The following is a 21,243-nucleotide window of genomic DNA, read 5'->3' on the forward strand; positions in this document are numbered from 1 at the left end:
ACAAGTTCCTCAGCAACTTAGGGAGCCCCAGTCTTAAAATTTTAAAAGTGGGGGACTAAAGATATAGCTCAGTGATACAGTGTTTCTGGGTTCAGGAGTAAAATGCACTCTGCACGTGCATCCTGGACTGGGGACTCCCTCGTGCCACCCCATCTTGGAGGGCCACCACACACCAAGGTGCTGGGCCTCAGAGGGCTCCCTTAAATGGTAGCTCCTACTAACTCTGGTAGCTGGAATACTCTGGGGAAAAGAATGAACAAACCAAGCTCGTTGGTGCTGCTTTTTGCTTCATGCTGCAGCGATCAGAGCCTTACAACACTCCCGCTGGGCTGGCCATTCCTGTCACTGCCGTTTTCCCTGCTCCTAACTGAAGCACAGTGCCCACTCAGGCATCTATCCCAGAATACCCTGCATCAGGGCAGAGGGGCTGATGTGTGGCCACGCTGCTGCACCAGAGGACAACTCTGCAAGAGCCTTGGTCTTCCTGCCCTGCTGCCCCACCCACAACTGCCCTACCCTGACTAGAGTGGGTCTCAGGAAGCCCAGGTCCATTTCCTCCTGGGGAGTCCCCTCAGACCAACATATGCAGTCTAGGGATCCAGGTGCAGGAAGGGGGCTGTTTTCCTGGGTCAAGCCAGGGATACTGGCAAGCCAGCTGACCCACCTGTCCTCTTCTGCATGGCATGGCTGGCCAGCTCCTCCATCCCTATCCCCCTCCCAGCACCCTGGCCTGAGTGGGGAGAGAGAGGATGTTCCAGACACCAAGAGGTCAGAGCACACTTGGCAAAAAGTAGAAGACCCTAACTCATGTCACCACAAGACACTCTTATTCCACTCCACGGCTCCAAGGTCATACACGCTTTCAGCAACATCCACATAAGGGAGACATCAGGGAGCAGGGGTGTCACAAGCCATCCTAGAGCTGCATCATGACCCCTATGAGTGGCCCTCGTGGAGACCCTGGCTGGCATGGATGCTGTAGCAAGCACCCATGACAGTCATCTGTCCCCTCAACCTGAGCCTCTCCAACAGAAGAGGCAAGAAGGAAGTGTTACTAACGTCCCTGTGCCTGGCTTCCATCCAGACTTCACCTGATGGAGTTGTAGTCACCAAGAAAGAACCTAGTAGTCAGGACCTGACTTTACAGAGTAAGAGGAGATCCCACACAGAAGGGAACTCGTGGAGGACATGGGCCCCCATCACTGAGGACCTGGGCTACAGATGGCCAATGTTCATCTGTATGTACAGGTGACGGTGGCACCCACCTTGCTGGGCCAGTCCTCACCAGACAGGGTCCAGCACACAAGAACACACAAAAATGGCCAACAGGTGGCACCTGATGGTTCACCTGACTCAGCCAGCAGAGGCTGACTCCAGAGGTGCCAAGGGGTACTGGGGTGGGTCAGCAATGCTTGCAGCAGGCACAGGCAACAACAAAGGCACAGACGCAAGGCACATGTCACCAGAGCGATTCTTGGTCTCACCACCACCAAGCTTTCCCTCAACAGTGCTGACCTCAACACAGTGCCACTGACTGGAGCAGGCCTCATGCCTCAAGCCCAAGGACACCAGCTCCCCAGAGCACAGTCCCCCGAACCCTGAGTGTGTCTGGCAGACTCTCGGCTCTCAGCCAGCCTGCCCCAGGAACTAGCTCAGATAAATCAATGCTTCTGAGAGAGGGACAAGTTTCCAGCTGCCCCTAAGAGGGAAGACATTCCAAGCTCTGGATCCCCCAAGGAGAGAAGCTTCTGAGGGACACAGGAACTGTGAATGGAAATGTAGGAGCCACACCCGTGAGAATTGCCATTTATTCCCCAAGTTGCCCAAATCATCACCAAGGGTTCACCACGGGGTGCAAAGGGGGGAATGAGGAGGCTCAAACACTGACGGGGGTCAGGAATTTGGAGGGAGGGGGAATGGTGGGGGGACCCCAGCTGTCCCTCCCTCTTCTAATGCCACAGAAAGGGGTCCTCCTCTGGCTGGCTCCCCTCCCCATCCCCCATGTCCAGTTTCTCTGGGGGAAATGGGTTGGGGATGTGGGAAGAGGGCGTAGTGTGAGTGGGCCCCAGAAGGGGGAAGGGCGCTGGGGTGGGAGTGCCCCCATTTCACATGCACTCACAACACTGTCTCCCAGGGAACAGGAGTGGGGGGAAGTCGGCCAGGCCAGGTCCCCCTCCTGCCCTGGATTATAGGAGGAAGGGGTTAGTGTTGGGTGCTGGGGGACCTGGGGGCATCATTGGGGGCAGACCAGGGCCCCCACCAAGGGGAGAGATGTAGGTAGGGGGAGCTCCAGGGGCTGGGGGCACAGGGCTGAGACGGAGCTGGTTCAGGGTGAGCGTTGCAGGGGGCGCTGGCTGGAAGGGATTGGTGACAGAGGGGCCGGTGGCTGGGGCTCCTGCAGAGAGAAAAGGAGAGACAGGGTGCAGTCAGCAGGTGCTGGCTCCGCCAGTGTCTGCACACAGTTGGGGGGTGGAGGGAAGCATCCCTAGCCCATGAGGCACTGGCTCTGGCTGGCCTGCAGGGGGTGCCACACTCACCACTTGGCAAGAAGGGATTGGAAGCCTTGGCTCCTGGAGGAGTGGGGCCGGGTCGGCTCACCAAGGAGTCCAGATCGACGAGGGCTGCATTGGGCCCCAGGAAGGATTCTGGCGTCTTCCGTGTGGGAGGTGTGGGGGTTGGGGCAGTGGCAGGTGGGGAACTTCCCACAGCTTCAGCCAGAGACCCCCCAACCCCACTCATGTCAAATGCCCCAGGGCTGCGGGCGGGCACCTCTCCTGCAAGCAGCTCCAGCTCCCCTAGGAGATAAGCAGGGTCACACAGCTCTGAAAGGAGACAGGCAGGCTGGGACTTCCTTGAGGACGTGAGGCCCAGAGGGGTCATGATCTGTCCAAGGCGGGCAGCTCAAACTCCAGAGCCCAAAGTCAAAGCTACAGGGGCCTAATTCCAGGGAGCAAGCACAGAGGGAATGAGGGAATGTGGTGTCCCTGACAACCAGGGCAGTGACTCTCAGGAAGGAGCCATCTAAGAAGGGCCAGGTGCTGAAAGCAGGATGGGTGCTCACAGGGCACCTTCAGGCTCAACACAGGGTCCTCACAAGAAGCCCACCTAGGGGCTGGGGATGTGGCTCAAGCGGTAGTGCGCTCGCCTGGCGTGCGTGAGGCCCGGGTTCGATCCTCAGCACCACATACCAACAAAGATGTTGTGTCCGCGGAAAACTAAAAAATAAATATTAAAATTCTCCAAAAAAAAAAGAAGAAGAAGCCCACCTAGCACGCGGGCCCCCCATGGGGATCTCACAGTGGAGGAGCCATGGCTGTCGCCATAAGCTGATGACATCTATTGGCCTGAGGTCACTTTAAAGAAAAAAAAAAAACATCTAAAAATTCTAATGTTAAAAACTACACAAATTTGTAAGGGGAGGAAAGGCTGAGAAGAATGCCAGCTGCAGACCAGCGGGCTGTCTAGGTCAGCGCCACCATAAGGGAGGAGGGGAGCTGGGGTCACTCTTTCCCTCCAGACCTCTTCAGTGGAAACGCTTCTACACCAGGGCTGGCACTTCAGCAGGAGTTTGCTTAATTCAAGAATTTTTTAAAAGTGGACAATGGCTGGGGGCACACTCTGGTAAAGAGCCCTGCACTGGCCTGCTCCAGACGGATGCCTCGGGCAGAGAGGGACCAGAGGTGGGCGACCGGGTAGGCGATCACCAAAGGGAACTCTTTGTACTGCTTTGGCAACTTTTCCCCTCTGACATGACTCCCAACACAGCCACAGTGTCCTCTGTGAACAGGGTCTGGCTCATTCTATCTCACCAACTCTTCTGTCTTAAAGACATCCTGTCCTGCCTGGACGAGGAAAATGGGACAGGCAGAGACGGCGTGGGGAGCTTCTGGGGAACAAGGGGGGCAGGCAGCTCACCCGTGCTACTTCCAGAGGCTGGAAGGACTGTGCGGAGTCGGTCGAAGTCTGAGAATTCATCAGGTTCTGGGTCGAAGCCTCCAGCTGCTATGGGGGTCAGGGTGTTCCACTCAGCAAGCACCTGGAGGCCCTGCCTCTGTGCCCCGCACCCTCAGGACCCAGGAGGTGAACGTATTACACCAACATGCACATACAGCCCAGCTGCCCAATACCTGCAGTGCCATTGGTGCTGGGTTTGGCAGGTGACCCCCCCCAGGGGTCAGAGAACGCAGGTGCAGGAGCCCAGGGATCAGAAGCTGGGTGTCCACTGACCGGAGCCCCACCTAGGTGAGGAAGGAACAGCGGGGGGGAGGGTGGCCTCCCTGTTTGGGTGGCTGGGGGTTGCTTCCTCTGAGCCCGTAGCCACTGAAGCAATGACCCCAGCCCACGTCCATGCCTCCTCCAGGCATATACACCTGTACACCCATCGGGGTGCAGAGCCTGGGCCTAGCCTCACCAGACCTGCCACTCCTCCAAGCCTCCAGTCTTTGTCCAGACAGGCATCCAGCCCCTCCACACCCTAACCCAATCCCAGCTTCACCCGCCACCCTCTCCAGGTACCCAAAACACACTCAGACTCTCCTGCGCAGTCCCTGTACAGCTGCCTCCTCCCCAGAGGCCCTCCCAAGTCCTCCAAGACTCAATCTCACTTGTCCTCCTCTGGGCCATCTCATCTGACACCCACAGTGTCCAGGGCACCCTCCACTGCCTGGAACCCCCTGACTGCATTTGTTCCCCCTCCTAAAGGCATGGTTGGCTAAGGGTTGTACACAGGGCTGAGGGGCTGTAGTGGAGTGGCCTGTGGCACTCACCATCAGAGCTTCCCCATGGGTCAGGCATGGGGCCCTCTCCAGCTGCAGGGGCTGGGGTCCCACCCCAAGGGTCAACAGAGGGTCCTGCAGGGGCAGCAGGCCTCCAGGGATCCCCAGAGGCTGGTGTGGGGGCTGGACCACCCCAAGGATCAGCAGCTGGAGGGACAACAGGTCCCCCCCAGGGGTCTGAGGCAGGGGCGGCCGTGGGGATGGGGCCAGCCATGGGTGCTGGGCCCCCCCATGGGTCTGAAGCCGGTGGAGGGGCCGGGGCCGTGAAGACATCAGCAAGATCCATGAGAGATGACTGCAAGAGAGAAGAGAGAAGAGCACACAGGTGCCGGAGGGACCGAGGGCAGAGGGTAGGGAAGGAGGGAAAAGGGTGGGGAGCCGGAGGAAAAGAGGGTGAGGACCTGGAGGGAAGGAGTGTGGGACCCTAAGGGTGCAGAGAAAAGACGAAAGAAGGGCCATCTCAGATGCCCTGCAGTCCCTCACACCCACTGGTCCTGCCCATCTCCATCCACCTCCACCTACCCACAGCCCAACCACCAAAGGGCCTGGGCCTAGTCCCCCCACTCTGGGCCCCTCCACTACCCGCACGGCAGCAGGTGGCCATTCACAACCTCTGATCAGCCCCCCAACCTGCAGCAGCTCAGGCTGCCCCACATACTGCGCCACATCTGATCTCAGCAGACTTTGCCTACCCTCCTCGTGCCTCACCCTGGACACCCTCCCCAAGCCCTGTTGTCCTGCAGCGACCGTGGCACACTGGGCCTCCAGGCGCTACACGTGTGACAACACTTGAGCAGTGTCCAGGTGTGTGGGGGTGGCAACTGGGGCCCCATCTCTCTGCAAGTGGAGGTGTCCCACATTCATACACATGCCCCAGGCAGCACCCACGAGGCAAACAGCCTCAGAGAGACAAAAGAGCCACGTCCTTCTTCCTGGTCAATGCCAAGAGTGGAAGGAACAGAGGGGGCAGCTGGCGCAGCCAGATGAAGACCCTGTAGGCTGAGGCCGGCCTGAGCAGGCATTTTTGTCCATCAAATTGGCCCCGCTAGCTGACTACCCATGGCCACAGCTATTGCTCTGCATGTCCTCACATTTCAAGTCAGGACTGGCCTCAAGATTCCCTTGCCCGAAGGGTGGCAGTGGGGTCCAGAGAGTCATGGAGATGCTCAGGGCAGACCAGTGAGTGAAGAGAGGTCACCAGTGGAGACTGGACGAGAAGGTCAGTGTTGACCCTGCAGCCAGCCCTGAGGGACTCAGCCCCAACACCCAAATGAGCCCCATCCACCCAGAACCCTGATAGATGGAAGAGGAGCTTCTGGGAAGGTCTGGACACAGCTGCACAGCTCCGCCTTACCATGCGTTTCCCCAGAGAGGACACCCCAGGCAGGACATTCAACCCATGCCCTACACCCCACCCACAGCCGCGCAGGCTCTTGTAACATTCTGGGCCTTCTCTCTTCAGTACACCATGCCCAGAAATCACCTCCAACCACAGGAGGAGCCGGACGTCCCAGGGGAAGAGCACCCCACTCACTTCCTCCTTGCCTCCAGTCTCTCTCTTGCTCTCCTCTATTGCCATCTGCAGCCTTAGGTCGTCCCCACGACGGATTCGCTCTTCCTGTGGGGACAGAAGCACCAGCCAGAGCAGGAGTCAGAGCACAAGCACTGGGCAGACATGGCTTGCCGCGGCCTGGAAGGCCCCACCACCCTTTCTCCTTTTGGAAAATTAAAATGGGATGTGGACAATGAATGAAATGGTGTGGGACACCTGGGCCAAAGGCGGGTGGGTGGCAGGGAAGCATGTGTGGTCCAAGATGTGAAGAGTGTGAGGTGCCCCAGGGGGGCAGGGGCCACCCCACTGCCCTGGCCTTCTGCCAGGGCATGTGACTTGGTGTTGCTGCCTGCACTGGGGGTCTGCCACGCCAGGACAACCCTAGCAGGTCTGCCTCACTTCCAGGGCATCTCTACCAGACCCTATGCTACCCGAGGTCCTGCAGCCAAAGACACTAAGAGCTCAGTGTGGACCCAGCCTGTGGGCTGGGGGCACTCCAGGAAGGGGTGAGGGGTGGGACCCAAGCACCTGAGTAGGGTGTGAGGGGACCCCTGGGCAGGGCAGGGAGGCCACTCTGACCTTATCGTGTTCCTCTCGGCTCAAACTAAGGGCCAGCTGGAGCTGGACGTCATCCTCGGGGCCGCAGGACGGGGGCTGGGGGAGAGAGAGTGTGAGGGGCAGAGGTGGGGAAGCCAGAGCCAGAGGCAGAGGCAGAAGGGAAGGTCAAGGAGGAGGACAGAAGACTGGAGAGGGTCAGAGAGGGGCACAAGACCCCCAAGCCAGTGAGGGATGGGCAGAGGGAGGTGCAGAGCACCAGACGGCGGAGATCCAGGACAGCTCCCAGAAAGGAAGGAAGGACAGAAACAGCGGACCAGGGCAAGCAGAGGCTGAGCAAGGGCCGGGAGGAGGGCTGGCAGGAGTGGGGAGCAGTGGAGGTGCGGCGTGGAGACAGGATGGAGGATGAGGCGGCCCACGGCCCAGCACCCAGTACCTGGTCAGCCTCCTCCTTGCTCATGGCCAGGGCCAGCTGCAGCTGCAGCTCCTCCTCCCCGCTGCTCTGCGGCCAGGCCTGCTCTGCCTCAGGCGGGGGCCCGGAGCCCACTGCTGCTGAGGAGGCTGGGGGCGGGAAGAACACAAGACAGCTGCACCAGGACCCAGGGACCTGGGAGTAAGAGACGGCAACCCCAGGGCGGGAAGGCGGGTGCTTCTGCTGCCACATACCCACCACCAAGGCCTCTGCAGGCCAAGCCTGGGGCAGGGGTTGAGGAGCTAGGGTTGCAGAGAGAGGTGAAGGCAGACCCACCCACAGGAGGAACAAAGGGAGGACAGGAGCAAATTGCTGAGGAGGAGAGGGAGGGACGAGGGTGCTAAGGACACCTGAGCCCAGGCCTGTTTGCCTTGAGGTCTGCCCCAGAGCTGGCCAAGAGGTTCCTCTTCCCTGTCCCCTCTTAGCCCCCCACCAACCCTGGCAACCAGGGATGGAGGCCCAGAGCCTCAGTTTCCAGGGGCTCATGGAAGACTGTGGCTCTGGCAGGAACAGCTGGAATTCACAGGGAAGGACAGTGTCAGTTCAGGCTGTGGGACCCAAGGCTCAGTAAGAAGAAGAGAGTAAGTAGACAAGGAGCTCTTGGTTCCGGGAGTACAACAAGAAGGGACAGCTGGGGACACATGAAGCTGTCTCCGGGGCTGGCAGAAGTTGGAGAAGACAGTGGTAGGCCCCCAGGAGGGCTGACAGAGCCTCTGCAGTCAGCATCTCCTCACCACCCCTCCCTCCCCAGCGCCAAGTCTGCTAAACTCCCCTATGGGCACGGCCTCGGCAGCCCCCAGAGCAGACCCTGCACTCCCCTCTTCTCCCCACCCTAGCAAGTAGTCTCCTTCAGCTCTAGGTGCTGGGTCCTGTGCTCCTGGTCCCACCCACCCTGCATCCAGGCTCTCCTGCAAGTTGTCCGAGGGTCCACCGCACTCTATCAGGGCAGCCTGGAACCAGATCAGCGCAGTACTACAATGGGCCGCCAGGAGTCCCCATCCCACTGCCAAACCTTGGCCCCAGCCAAGGTGGGTGGGGAGCTTCAGGTCCACCTCATTCTGTCAACCACAGCATGGGGGGTTCACCCTCATTAGCCACCCTCCACAGGCGCCCTGTGGCTGCCAGCCCTGCCTGCTTCTACTCTCACCCTAGGGTGCTCCTGAGCTGCCTCCCACAGCTTGCTCCAGGGCAGGACCAGCAAACTGTGGCCTTTGGCCAAAGCTGGGCTTCCCACTTTCAACCAGCGGAAAAAACAAATGATAAAGAATACATTAAGACAGGGGCTGGGGCTGGGGGTCAGCGGTAGAGCACCTGCCTGCCATGTGTGAGGCACTGGGTTTGATTCTTAGCACCATTTACAGATAGATAAAATAAAGGTCTATCAACAACTAAAAATATATATTTAAAAAAATACATTAAGACATATGAAAATTACAGGAAATGCTGGGGAGTAAAACTGACCAAACTATAGTGTCATATTGTGTGTATGTGCAAAGACATAGCCCACCAGTATGCACAATGATAATAAACTAATCAAAAATGGAAGGGGAAAAACTAAGAAACTCACATTTCAAGGTCCATGGTGGAGGTTTTGGGGACAGGGCCAGGCATGCTCGCTTATGTGGACTGAGTGAAGAACATGCCATGAGATGGTTAAGGTCCCCAGTCTTTAGCCAATGCCCTGCCCAGCCCAGCCCTTCCCCACCAGCCACACTGGCCACTCCTGAGTCTCCCTGACTTCCTTTCCTCCCTGCTTTAAACTCCAGCTACAGGTTCATGGCCAAGGCTGGAGCCCTGGGCAGGTCTGTATACATGCTGCTCTGCCCTCACCTCTCCAAGTGGGAGCTAACAGAGAACTCAAACATGACACAACCAGACAGAAACACCCACAGCTGGAACCCCCTGGCTCACAGGCTCCCTCCTGCTCCCTCTGCTCCACCAGGTCCAGCCACTCTCATTTCCAGGCAACACTCCATCTTCCCCATCCAGGAACAACCCCACTACCAACGGGGCTTTCCTAACCCAGGCATACGCGCACTACCCAGGAACAGCCAGTCTCCTGCACACCCTACTGGCCCTCCCTCCCCTGTGCGGCCAACTCCTCTCATAGCTGTGAGCATCCCCCCATCCAGAAAGAATGCATTACCCTGCACAATCCAGGGCCCACACGCCTGTCCATGCTTCACGGAAGATCATGACCTTAGAATAGGGGATGAGCTCCAATTTCCTCTTTATTGTACTTCTACCTTTTTTAAAATGTTGGTCACTACCAATCAAGCTGAGTGTATCACTTATGAAGATCATCCTAAAGTCCCATGAAGCAGACACAAAGGCCTGTGGTGACCCCGGCTGATCCCCTCCTCCACAGCACTGGCCCTCCATCTCTGGTTCTCTCCACCCACTCCAGAGCCTTTGCCCCACCTCATTTCTGCACAGGACAGCAGCACCCTTAAGTATGAGTCTGCATGACCTCCTAGCCCCATATCTGGAGGCCCTCTTACCTGGCACCAACCACTCCCCAGAGAGACCTGTGGGCACACCTGTCTGCACCTGCTCCAGGGACACTGCTGGCTGCCCTCAGGACCTAACGTACCTAGCCCTTAAAGAGGCACTGGGAGAATACTGTGGGAAAACTGAGCAAATTTCAATTCTAGGGTTCCATGGCAACAGGCAAGGAGAGGCCTGAGGGGAAGGAAAGGACACAGGCCCACCAGACCAGGGTCCGGGTGAGGAAAGCCGGGCCCCTGATGGCTGGAAGGCAGGAACTCACAGGAGAAGACCCGATCCGAGGCTGTCAGGGGCTTCAAGGGAAAGGGAAGGGACCTCACCCGTGGCGGTCTGTGCAAGCTTCTCCTTGGTCTTGAGTGCATGGGCACGTTCTTCCCGCAGCCGGTCCTCGTCACGCAGGAGGGCCACCAGCTGCTTGGCCTTCTCACGCACATTCACACCCTGGTCCTTGCCATCACGATCCACATACTGGAAGTCCTTCAGTGTTTGCACAGCATACATGTTCTCCTTGCACTGCTGGGACACACGCTCTGAGCCAGTCTTGATGAGGTACTCCATCAGTGTCATGGCCTACAGGGCAGGGACACACCAGTCACTCAGGCTGGGTATCCCAGCAGACCCTGCAGAGAAGTACCCAGACACTCATGCAGCCTCCTGGGTGCAAGTCCCACGGCCCATGTCATCTCAGTGGTAGACATGTCCATCCGCACAGTAGGAACATGAGGTGGTAGGAAGGGTGAAGTGACGACACATGCGCAGAAGGAGGCGAGACAGAGCGTGTTCAGAAAGTAGCCACGCGCAGCGGTCCAGAGTGGCCACCGAAACTGCCTGCAGCCTGCCAAGGGCTGGGGAGGCTGAGTAGGGAGGGCACCTTCAGTGGGGTGGGGGTCCTTTCAGCATGATGAGAAGTTCGGTCACCAGAAAGGGGTGGCTGCCCAACACCGAGTGCACCAGATGCCGCCAACTGTTTGCTGCAAAGGGGTGACCTGGAGATGCAGCTCTATCTACCTGAATGAAAACAGCAAAGAGGATAGGGCGGCCGCAGCCACTGGGTGGCCTGGGGTCATCTGCTGCCACAAAGCTTTCTCCACATCCTTCAAATCAGAATATGAGGAACAGGGCCAAACAAAAGTGCACTTGTCAAGGCACTCTAGAGGTGCCTTGGACAGCCTGCGCCTCGGTCTGTAAGTCTGAATGTGCCCTCACTCTTGAGAGCCCACGCTCTGCACACTGACAGGAGTCTGGGGTGACCAGGTGAAGTCCTCCAGGAAGGAGCCCCATGCTCTCAGAAAGAACACCAGGATGGGAGCTGGGGCTGGAGCTCAGTGGTAGGGCGTTGGCCTTGCACATTTGGGGCCCTGGGTTCAATCCTCAGCACCACATAAAATAAATAAAAACAAAATAAAGAAACTGTGTCCATCTATAACTAAAAAAAAAAAAAAAATTTTTAAATAAAAAGAAAGAACACCAGGATGAAGAGGTCAGGGCGGAGAAACACTGCTGTTGAATCTGCACCCTTTGGGGCTTTTATATTTTGTAACATATGAATCAGTTATCGTTCAATAAACTAAAACTGAATGGGGGATAAAACACATCCCTGGGCAAGGCCTGGACCCAAGACCCCATCTACAGAGCAAGGTTCCAGGTCCCTTTAATACTGGCGACCGTCCTCAGAAAAAGGCACATCCCAATTTTACAGGTGATTTTCAGGGGCTTCGTGGAGCCCCCAAAACCCATCCAGGCTCCCAGGTACACAGCAAAGTGGGGGGGAAACGGAGGGATAGGGCTTCAGTTGTAGCTCAGTGGTACTTGCCTAGCATGTGTGAGGCACTGGGTTCGAACCTCAGCACCACATACAAATAAATAAAGACATTGTGTCCACATAAAACAAACCAAAAAAAATTGGGGGGGGGAAAAAAGGAGGAGGCAGCTGCTGCAGCCAAACTCTGTCTAAACTGTGAATTTGCCAGAAACTGCTGCTGTGGGCCATTAGCATCTGCCCAGCCTTCTGGGGGAGAGAGCCTAGGTTTGGCCAGGCTCTCTAAACACGTGTTAGGAGCACTTATGGATGAGACTGGAGACTAATCTTTAACTGGCCCTGGAAGTGTTTGCATGTAGCAGGGAAAGGAAAAAGCACAGTGATTTCTATCCAGCATCACTCCCTATCCTGAGAGGCAGAGGGGCAAGCTAGGTCCAGAACTCCTGGGGCCCAGCACTTTGGAATCCAGAATCTCCCTGATTTAGAACAGGAAGACTGTGCACATGCCACCCTAAGAGAACTCTCAGAGGAGAGTCACGCCAACTCACAAAGTGAGACCAACACACACTCTATTAAAGGCCCCACCTTGGTCAGCATCAGACTTTGCACCAATGGATTATAACAAACTTTCACTTTCAGAGCTCTCTGGACTTCGGAGTTGCAGTTAGATTGTGAACCCAGGATCTAGCCCCAAAACCCAGCCACAGTGAAATGTGTACATCAATTGTAGTTAAGTTCACACAGTGGGGTAACCATATACACAAAAATAAAAGAAAAATGAACTGCTACATGCAACAATATGGGCCAAGCCCCTAGACCCGATAGCAAGCAAAGTTGGACCTCAAGCAGCCTTCTAGTGTTCTAGATCAGTCTTGGCAGGAAGCCACGGTGCCTCTGGGGCAGAGATGTTATGAGGGAGGCTACCAGCAGCTGGACACACCCTCTGCCTCCCTCTTGACAGGACACACAGGTGTGCAGGTAGGCAAAAGCAAATCACACTACACACTCATGATCTGTTTGGTATGCCACAACTCAGAAAATCTTAAAACCTTAATGTAAAAGCAGGCAACTGAACAACCCAACACTCCCTGCTAAACTTTGAAACAGCTTTATCAAAGATGTCCTACATCACAATGAACAAGGGGTCAGCACCTACTTTCTGTAAAGGGCAATGCATGGAATTTGGCCTAAGGCCTACAGCTTGCTGACCCCTGAGCTACTTCTGCCTTAGTTTACTGATCTGAAAAATCAATGAAAAGGAGGGAAGAACCTCCTTCACTGGGTAATTTGGAGGCTGTGCTGAGAACCTGTGTTTGACAGAGGACCATGCCTAAAAGTGGAGGATAAACACTGAACCTACTCATTCAAGATTCATCCCTGGGGCCACTCGGAGTGTTCTTTCTCTGCAGGGGCAGTTAGACCCCATGAAATGAGGCCAGGCAGGAGCATTCTGGCTTTGGAGAGATGAGCCCACGTCCCAGACCACTCCCCAAACTCTGAGCCTCAGTTTTCCCACCCATCCAAGGCGACAGAGGTGGGAATGAGAGGTCCTCCCCAAGTGGGCAGGAGTCAGCAAGGGGGCCCTGAGGGCAGAGGGTGTACCCCAGGCTCCTGGCAGCTCAGGGACACTGGGTCTCTGGGATTCCATCTTTATCACACACACTTCCAGGAGGGAACTGTGAAGCCCAAAGGAGGTGCCAGTCAGATGCAGACAGTGGCCCCTGCTGAACCCTGGCCAAGTGTACACTTAGATCTCCACATGTGTGGCAGCAGCTAGAAGAGCAATTCATAATGACTTGCACGGCCACGTGCAGGTCAGCATGGGGATAGAACTGGCTCCAGACGCAGCAGGGTATCACAGATGCCATTAATTCTCTGGGGACTCCTGAGCACTCAAAGACTAACATCCACAGGCTCTGTCACAGGGAAAACAGAATCAGAAGCAGCTGCAGAATTGGAGAGTAGAGCAGGGGCATTTGGGCCAGGTCAGGGCATGGAGAAGGAAAGCCAAATGTCACCAGGGGCCAGGTGTGGTGGCACACACTTGTAATCCCAGCAGCTCAGGGGGCTGAGACAGGAGGATCACGAGTTCAAAGGCAGCCACAGCAACTTAGCAAAGCCCTAAGCAACTCAGCAAGACCCTGTCTCTAAATAAAATATTTTTTAAAAGAGCTAGGGATGTGGCTCAGTAGTCAAGTGCTCCTGGGTTCAATTCCCAGTATACAAAAAAAGTCATGGGGGGCGGGGGGGCCTCAGCAGCAGAGGGCTTGCCTAGAATGTGCCAGCTGCTGGGTTCGATTCTCGGCACCACATAAAAATAAATAAATTAATAAGATAAAGGTATTGTGTCCAACTACAACTAAAAAATTTTTTAAAAAATATTTTTAAAGGGCTGGGGATGTGGCTCAAGCGGTAGCGCGCTTGCCTGGCATGCGTGCCACCCGGGTTCGATCCTCAGCACCACATACAAACGAAGATGTTGTGTCCGCCGAAAACTAGAAAATAAATATAAAAAATATATATATATATTTTTAAAAAGTCACGGGGGACCTTCCCAGGGTGACAAAAATGTTGTGTCTTGACTTTGATGGTAATTTAAAATACACCCATCTATCAGAATCCCGAGAGTGGTATCTAAAAAGGTTTTACTATTTACAAAGTAGATCTCATTAAGTCCATCTTTTAAAAATTTTTTAAGGGGCTGGGGCTGTGGCTCAGTGGTAGAGTGCTCACTTAGCACGTGCAAGACCCTGGGTTTGATCCTCAGCACCACATAAAAATAAATAAAATAAAGGTATTGTGTCCAACTACAACTGAAAAATACATTTAGGGATGAGGATGTGGCTCAGTGGTAGAGCACTTGCCTAGCATGTGTGAGGTCATGTGTGAGGCCCTGGGTTCAATTTTCGCACCGCATATAAATAAGTAAAAATAAAGGTCCACTGACAATAAAAAAAGGAAAAGAAATGATACTTAAAAAAAAAGCACCTTCAGTGTCCAGCCCTGCAGGAAGGATGAGGGGTGGGAATAGCAGTGCCTGAGGCCAGGGCTTGGGACTCTGAGCCTGTGGCTACATCTGGGTCCCCTACCAACATGGGCTTCTTTTCCTTTCCCTACCATTTGTGGGGGGACCCCTATACTGGGTTCGATTCTCAGCACCACATATAAATTAATAAAAATAAATAAGCGTCCATCAACAACTAAAAAAAAAAAAAATCCACGGGCTGGGGTTGTGGCTCAAGCAGTAGCGCGGCTCGCCTGGCATGCGTGCGGCCCGGGTTCGATCCTCAGCACCACATACAAACAAAGATGTTGTGTCCGCCGAAAACTAAAAAATAAATATTAAAAAATTCTCTCTCTCTAAAAATAAATAAATAAATATAATCCATAATTTTTTTTAAAAAAATTAAAAAAAAAAAAACAGGTTAGAAAAGTCAGGAAGGACCTGTGACTGGCCTGGCGGCCTCTTCAGAAGTCTTCCCCTATCACAACAGCTTCAGAGTCCTCCACCATCCCCACAAGCCCCTCTAACTTAGTTAGAGTTGACCACCTCTGTCCCGCAGCTGTTGGGGGGCCAGAGCAGGGTTTTAACAGAGCAGGTCCTTAGCACCATCCAGCAAAAGGCCAACCCAACAGGATTCAAGACACAGCCTTGTGTGGACTCCCCACCACCCTGAAGAAGCACCCAGGCCTACCCGCCCATCTCTCCTGCCACTTCCCTGCCCTGTGTGCAGCCCACAGCCACCAGCCTGGAACATTCCCAAGACTTCCTGACCCTGCCCAAAAGCCACCTGCTGCATTTTGCCACCAGCAGCAATATACCAGCTACTGGTCAGGAAGGATCTGCTATCCAAGGCCCCCAGCCCCCCACCATGCACTCCTCTCTTCCAACCCCATCAGCCCATCCTTTCTCCCTGCCCCCACACAGAGCTTGCCTATCCTCTGGGCCTTGCCCCAGTTCTCAGCAGGAGAAACGCCACTCAGTCCATCATTTACAGTCCATCACAATAAGTACCAATAACTGACTCCATCTATGATCTACCCAAGTCATGACCCAGCCTGGTGTGTCATGTAAGTGGGCCTCAATTCCCCATCCAATCCCTAGTGCTGCCCCTTCTCTGGGCCTCCGCCTTCTCACACTGGAGCAGGGGAACCATCCCTGCCTTGGTAGCAGTCCCTAAGGTCAGCCAGGACAGAGGGGCCTTGGACCTCATTGTGTCCACCAAGACACAGAGCAGACCTCCACAAACAGGGGAAAACACAGCAGCAGGGCCCTGCAATGCTCACCAGCCATGACCCAAGTTAGAAGAACAGCACTCCTTGGACCCTCCCACGAGGGAGGTTCAGCGATGGGCCTAAGGTCCCACCCACAGAAGTAACCCAGCCACCTGGCCTCAGTCCATGCCCTTGGTCTCTCTGCCAGAAGACAAGGAACAGAGTGACCTAAGGAGGGAATGCCAGGCTCTCAGCACCCAAAGCAGCGGTCGAACCAGAAACCCATTGACTGAGTCCTGCCCACAGACACAAAATTCCCTTCGGCCCAAAGCCGAGGCAGTGAGTCTGTCTCGGTTAGGGCAAGCACACTGGACCACTTTTACCAAAATTACACGTGCACATGCCCTCCAACCAGCAACTCCAGCTCTAGAAAATAGCAAACATACAAGGACATTCTTGCTTGAAAAAGCAAAACACTGAAAACCACTTTGAAAGAAAAAAAAAAAAAATCAACACAGAATTAGGGAATTAAGGCCAATCTGTACAGCAAAATATTCTGTAATTGTAAAAAGAAACACTCTCTCACTTTTTCTTTCTTAAATCAGGGTCTAATTTACATACAATTAAACCTACTCTTTTTTTCAGGGGACTGAGGCTTTAACTCAGGGGTGCTTTACCACGCAGCCCTTTTCATTTTTTGAGACAGGGCCTCACTAAGTGGCTGGTGCTGGCCTTGAACTTGTAATCCTCCTGTCTCAGCCTCCTGAGCCACTGGGATTAGAGGCATGCACCACCCAGTCAAACCCACTCTTTCTAACATACAGTCCCAATTCTGACCAAGTGCCCCAGCACATAACCACCACTGCAACCAAGATACACAGCTGTTCTGTCACCCAAAACTTCCCTTTGCTGCCCCTCTCTCATCACCCTACCCTGACTCCTGGCAAGCACTCACCTGTTGTCTGTCTTGGGGTCTGCACATCAGACCCTAGTAGTTGCTGCACAGCAGCAATAAAGAGTATAGCCGAGAGGTCTGACCTCTTAAATCTCAAGAAAGGCAGCTGAGATTCCCCATGCTTCTCTGACATGCCCACAGCCCAGTGTCATCTGTGTAAAGGGGTCCCGTGCTTGGATGGGGACGCAGATGAGAATGTCCTTGGATGAGGGAACTATGGGCCCTCTTAAATCCTTAAATCTCTGAGCACACGAATCTTACCGATATTTCACTCATTCAAAAGTAGACTTACACAAGGGTCAAAACTCTTTAGAATGTTATAGATCTGCTACTCATGATCCACAGGTTCCACATTCCCAGATTCAACCAACCATGGACCAAAATATCTGGAGGTAAAAACTGTTTAAATGTGTACGGAGTTTTTCTGTTGTCATTATTCCCTAAAAAATATAGTATCAGAGTTACTCACATAACGTTAGCATTGTGTCAGAAATCAACAAGTGACCTAGAAGTGATAAACAGTACACAGAAGGATATGGGTAGGTTATTTGCAAATACCACTCCATCTGCAGAAGAGACTTACGCATCCTTGGATTAGGTAAATGCAGGGGACCCGGAACCAATGCCATAGGGATACCAAGGATCAACTGCATTTGTTGCTGTCATTAAACAAGAGACTTTACATACAAGCACAGCATTTCAACTCCTCTTGGGAACCAGAAGCTCCCCTGTAGGGCACACCCTGCTGTCCCAGTTTTCCAGCCCCAGGGGACAGACCAGGTGCTGACCTTGTAAACGTGCCGCCAGTTCTTGCCATGGTCATTGAGCCGCTTCCAGATCATGCTCATGATCTCCGAGAAGGCCACAACATTGTAGGTGAGGTCGGCAATCTCAGACATGAGAGAGCTGGACGGGCCCCAGGGATCATTGCTTGTGGCCTCACGGACCTTGATCTCCGCCTCCGAGTAGTTGTGGACAATGTTCTTCATCTGGCGCCGTAGGGACGAGGTCGACATGGTGCCCGGCGGTGGTGTCAGGGGCGTCAAGGGGCGTGGAGAGATGGGGCAACTCACAGAGGGAGGCTGCAGCAGATGCTGGCAGACTGCTGCATCTGAAGGGGGAAAGGATCTTTAAAAACACAAACCAGACACAGGCCAGCCAGAGCCCCCTCTCTCCGGCCTCTCCCTGAGGCTGCCTACTCCGCCCCTAACTGTGGCCTGCAAGGTTCTGTCCCTTGTTAACCTCTGTCTGAAAGTCACCCAAGCCATCTTTCAGTTCCTCAAATGTGCCCAGCTCTTTCCTGCTTAGGTCCCTGCTCAGTGAGGCAGAATATACAGCAGGTCACAGGCACAGAAGTCATACTGCCCTGGGCCACACCCCAACTCAGCCCCTTCTTAGCCAGGCTAACTTGGGCAGGCCTCAAACTCCTACCCTCTCTAAAACGGAGATCTGTGTGGCAGTCCAGAGAACGGAGAGGACCTGGTGAACAGAAGACCTCCGTAAAGACTGGACAGGCAGGTCACGAGACTATCACCCTGCCCTCATGCTCTCCTCCTTCACCAGACTCCCAGTCCCACATCTGCACCTGAACATCACGATCACGGTTTCCCAGGGGCCTCCCAGCAGACTCTGTAGCCCTCATGATGTTGAGTTCATTCATATGATTCTGAGGCTGAGGTCAACCCACAAGCCCCACAGGGCAGAAACCATATACATATGTTTGGACATGGCTTTTCCTACAAACTCTGAAAATCATAGAATAAATGGTGCAGGAAGGAAATGAAGAAAAGAGGGCAGGGAAGATCTCTGGATCTGGATAGAAGAAGCAGAGAATCCAGGGCAGAACAAGGACACAAGGGAGAGGAGGCTGGTGAGGGACTGAGGAGTTGGTAGGGAGACCAGAGTCACTCCAAGGCAGCAGGAAGTGGGGGATGCCTGGAAACCAGGCGTCCCTCCCAAGGGCTGGAAGGAAAACTCAAGGAAGGAGACATAAGGGATATAAGAGCCCCACTGATGGGCCCCAGCCATGTGTCAGGCCTCACTAAGCGTAAGGCATACATTATCTCATCTAACACTGCATTAGACACTGCGCTCTGGAGGTTAAACAACTTGGCCACCGTCTTATCAGAAATGGCAAGGCGGGCTCAACCAAGGCCACCTGAGCTCTAAAACTTACACTTTTAAATTAACCTAAATTAAATGAACCTGTTGAGACCAACTGATGAGACCTGGACAGAAGGCAGAAATCAAGCTCATGAGAATAGTACCAGCAAGCATTTGCACAGCTCTCACCTCATGACAGCCACCTTCTAAGTGCTTCACACCCATTAACTCAACTAATCCTTACATCTCCATGCAACCCAGCCACCTCACATGGGAGGAAACAAACAGAGGCTAACTCCCTTGCCTAGGACACACCTCACACCTAAAGGAGCCTGGGTCCAGAAGAGGCTCTGACCACCAGTCTATGCCTCTCCAACAAACCATGGAGATTTACTGAACCCTACCATGACCTAAACCCAGGGGACACCCTGGTGAATAAGAGTGGCTGCCTTGAACTCAGGCAGAGAACCTTGCCCACAACTAAGTGGAAAAGGCAGCCAGAGTCCCAAGATAAGCCAGGGACACGAAGATGAAGAGATAATGTGACAAATACAGACAGAGAAAAGGAATGACAAGGATACTGGGAGAGAAATATGGAGAAACTTGGGCAGAGGGGGCTGCCCTGAGGCATGTTGAGACAAAGACACAAGGATCATGCAAAAATATGAGAGGAGAGCAGGGCAGGAGGATAGGGAGAAAAGACAGGCCGGAAACAAAAGAAAGGCTTGGGACCGAGAAACAAGAGACAAAAAAAAAAAAAAAAAAACCAGGATATAATGGGAAAACAAACGAAATTGAGATTCAAATTCTGAAGCAACCAGCAAAGCAAGCCTCCCTGAGATTTAGTATGCTCAATTCTGAAATGAAAGAATTCCTACCTGGCATGGTTGTTGATTAAGTAAGATGGGTACACAAAGTGCTTGGCTCTGTGCCCCACAGATAGTAGTCGCTCAATAACATCGTCTGCAATCATTATCAGAGGAACACAGAACATTTCCAAAGGGTGGCATCCCAAGATAGGCTATCTTAATGCCATGTACTTACTTCAACACTCTTAGAAAACACACCTCTCCAGTCAAAGATCCATAGGCACCCTTAGAATGAAGCTGTTTTTCAAATCAAACTGATACAAAGGGAACTACTGAATTAAGCTGAATACAACTGCTATATCAGACAAACTTCGAAAAGGGAACTCAAATGACCAATATAAAACATTTAGTGAGACAAAAATTTCTAATTAAAAAATAAATAAACAGAGCTCCCAGCTAATCACACACTGTTCCAGACACACTGGGCACTTTTCAATACCACCTCAATGGAGAGGCACAGACCCCTGCGTGTACCAACCACACACATTTAAGACTAGGAAACTAAGGTCTGGAGAGCGAAGTCACCTGCCGGGTATCACACCAGGACCAGAGCGGGCGCTCTTCACACACCGAGCCCTGGCACCCCGAAAGGCGCAGGTCCCAGACCCAGCAGGAGCGCGCCGGAAGGACGTGAAGGAGACCGGCGAAGGGGACGGGAGCGGGGGAGGCTCGGGAGAGAAAACAGAACCCGGGAAGACGAGCACAGGAGCCTGACAGACAGACAGACACACACAGGCACTCCAGCTCCAGACGCTTCTGTAAAAACACCGACTCGGGCGACGAGAGAGCAACCCAGGCAGAGGGGCAGTGGAGACGGGGACGCTGACAGCCGGACCGAGAGAGGCACAGACAGCGGACAGACGAGCCCGTCCGGACGCGGAGGCACAAAGGCCGCCACGGACGACGGCGGACGAAACCCAGAGGAACTGGAGAGAGCAGAGGCCCGGCCGGAGCCCGCGCGCCGCGGCCGAGGCCCGAGCGCCCGGCACGGGGCGGGCAGAGAGCGGACTGGCGGCCCCGGGTACCCGGCCCGCGCTCACCTTGGCCCCTCACGCGGGGCTCCGGGGGGTCATGGCGGTCAGCCCCCTGCCCCCGCTCGGCCTCGGTGTCGCGGGGCGCGCGCCGGCTGCGGGCGGCGGAGGCTCACAGCGGCGCACACGCGGACGCACGGAGAGCCGCACGCCGACGGCCCCGCCGCCCCGGCGCCCGGGAGGGGCGCGGAGAGCCGGGCGGGGGAGGGGAGCCGCCGAGCGGACGGGAAGCAACCGAAGGAGCCGACGGACCGGAAGCGGAAGTGATCGCGCGCCCCGCCCTCTGCGCTACTCCCGGCTCCGGCGGCCCCCGCTTCCGCGACCAAAGCCTGCCCGGGCAGCATCATTTCCGGCACACGAACCCTCCAGGTTAGGCGCTCTTGCGCCACTTCCGCCCGTCACCGCCCCCTCCGCGAGGCCCCGGACCTGGCCACAACGCGCGCGAGCCC

At 54.7% G+C, this 21,243-nt stretch overlaps 1 protein-coding gene across 2 annotated transcripts; it reads right to left on the reverse strand.

The window, feature by feature from the left end:
* Positions 1-1,794: 1,794 nt before the first annotated feature.
* On the reverse strand, positions 1,795-20,920 carry Epn1 (epsin 1). Of its 2 annotated transcripts, XM_046430953.2 has the most exons (11): positions 20,804-20,920; positions 17,580-17,902; positions 10,183-10,432; positions 7,319-7,443; positions 6,907-6,981; positions 6,310-6,393; positions 4,767-5,070; positions 4,128-4,238; positions 3,916-4,002; positions 2,538-2,795; positions 1,795-2,395 (listed from the first exon to the last, which is right to left on the reverse strand). In XM_046430953.2, exons 2-11 carry the CDS (start codon positions 17,805-17,807, stop codon positions 2,187-2,189), a joined length of 1,731 nt encoding a protein of 576 aa, XP_046286909.1. In that variant the 5' UTR covers positions 17,808-17,902; positions 20,804-20,920; the 3' UTR covers positions 1,795-2,186. The 2 variants fall into 2 exon arrangements, with proteins under 2 accessions (XP_046286909.1, XP_046286910.1); XM_046430954.2 differs by lacking the exon at positions 6,907-6,981.
* Between the last annotated feature and the right edge of the window lie 323 nt (positions 20,921-21,243).

This window comes from Marmota monax, unplaced genomic scaffold, assembly GCF_021218885.2.
Source record: "Marmota monax isolate L192 unplaced genomic scaffold, Marmota_monax_Labrador192_F-V1.1 WCK01_AAM20220418_F8-fsc00215, whole genome shotgun sequence".
Taxonomy (NCBI): domain Eukaryota; kingdom Metazoa; phylum Chordata; class Mammalia; order Rodentia; family Sciuridae; genus Marmota; species Marmota monax.

Coding starts and splice junctions, on each gene's coding strand:
- Epn1 (XM_046430953.2), bottom strand. CDS start 17,807: ATGTCGACCTCGTCCCTACGGCGCCAGATGAAGAACATTGTCCACAAC. Junction 6,982..7,318: donor GCAAGGAGGAGGCTGACCAG/GTACTGGGTGCT, acceptor TCTCTCCCCCAG/CCCCCGTCCTGCGGCCCCGA. Junction 4,239..4,766: donor CCCATGGGGAAGCTCTGATG/GTGAGTGCCACA, acceptor TTCCTCACCTAG/GTGGGGCTCCGGTCAGTGGA.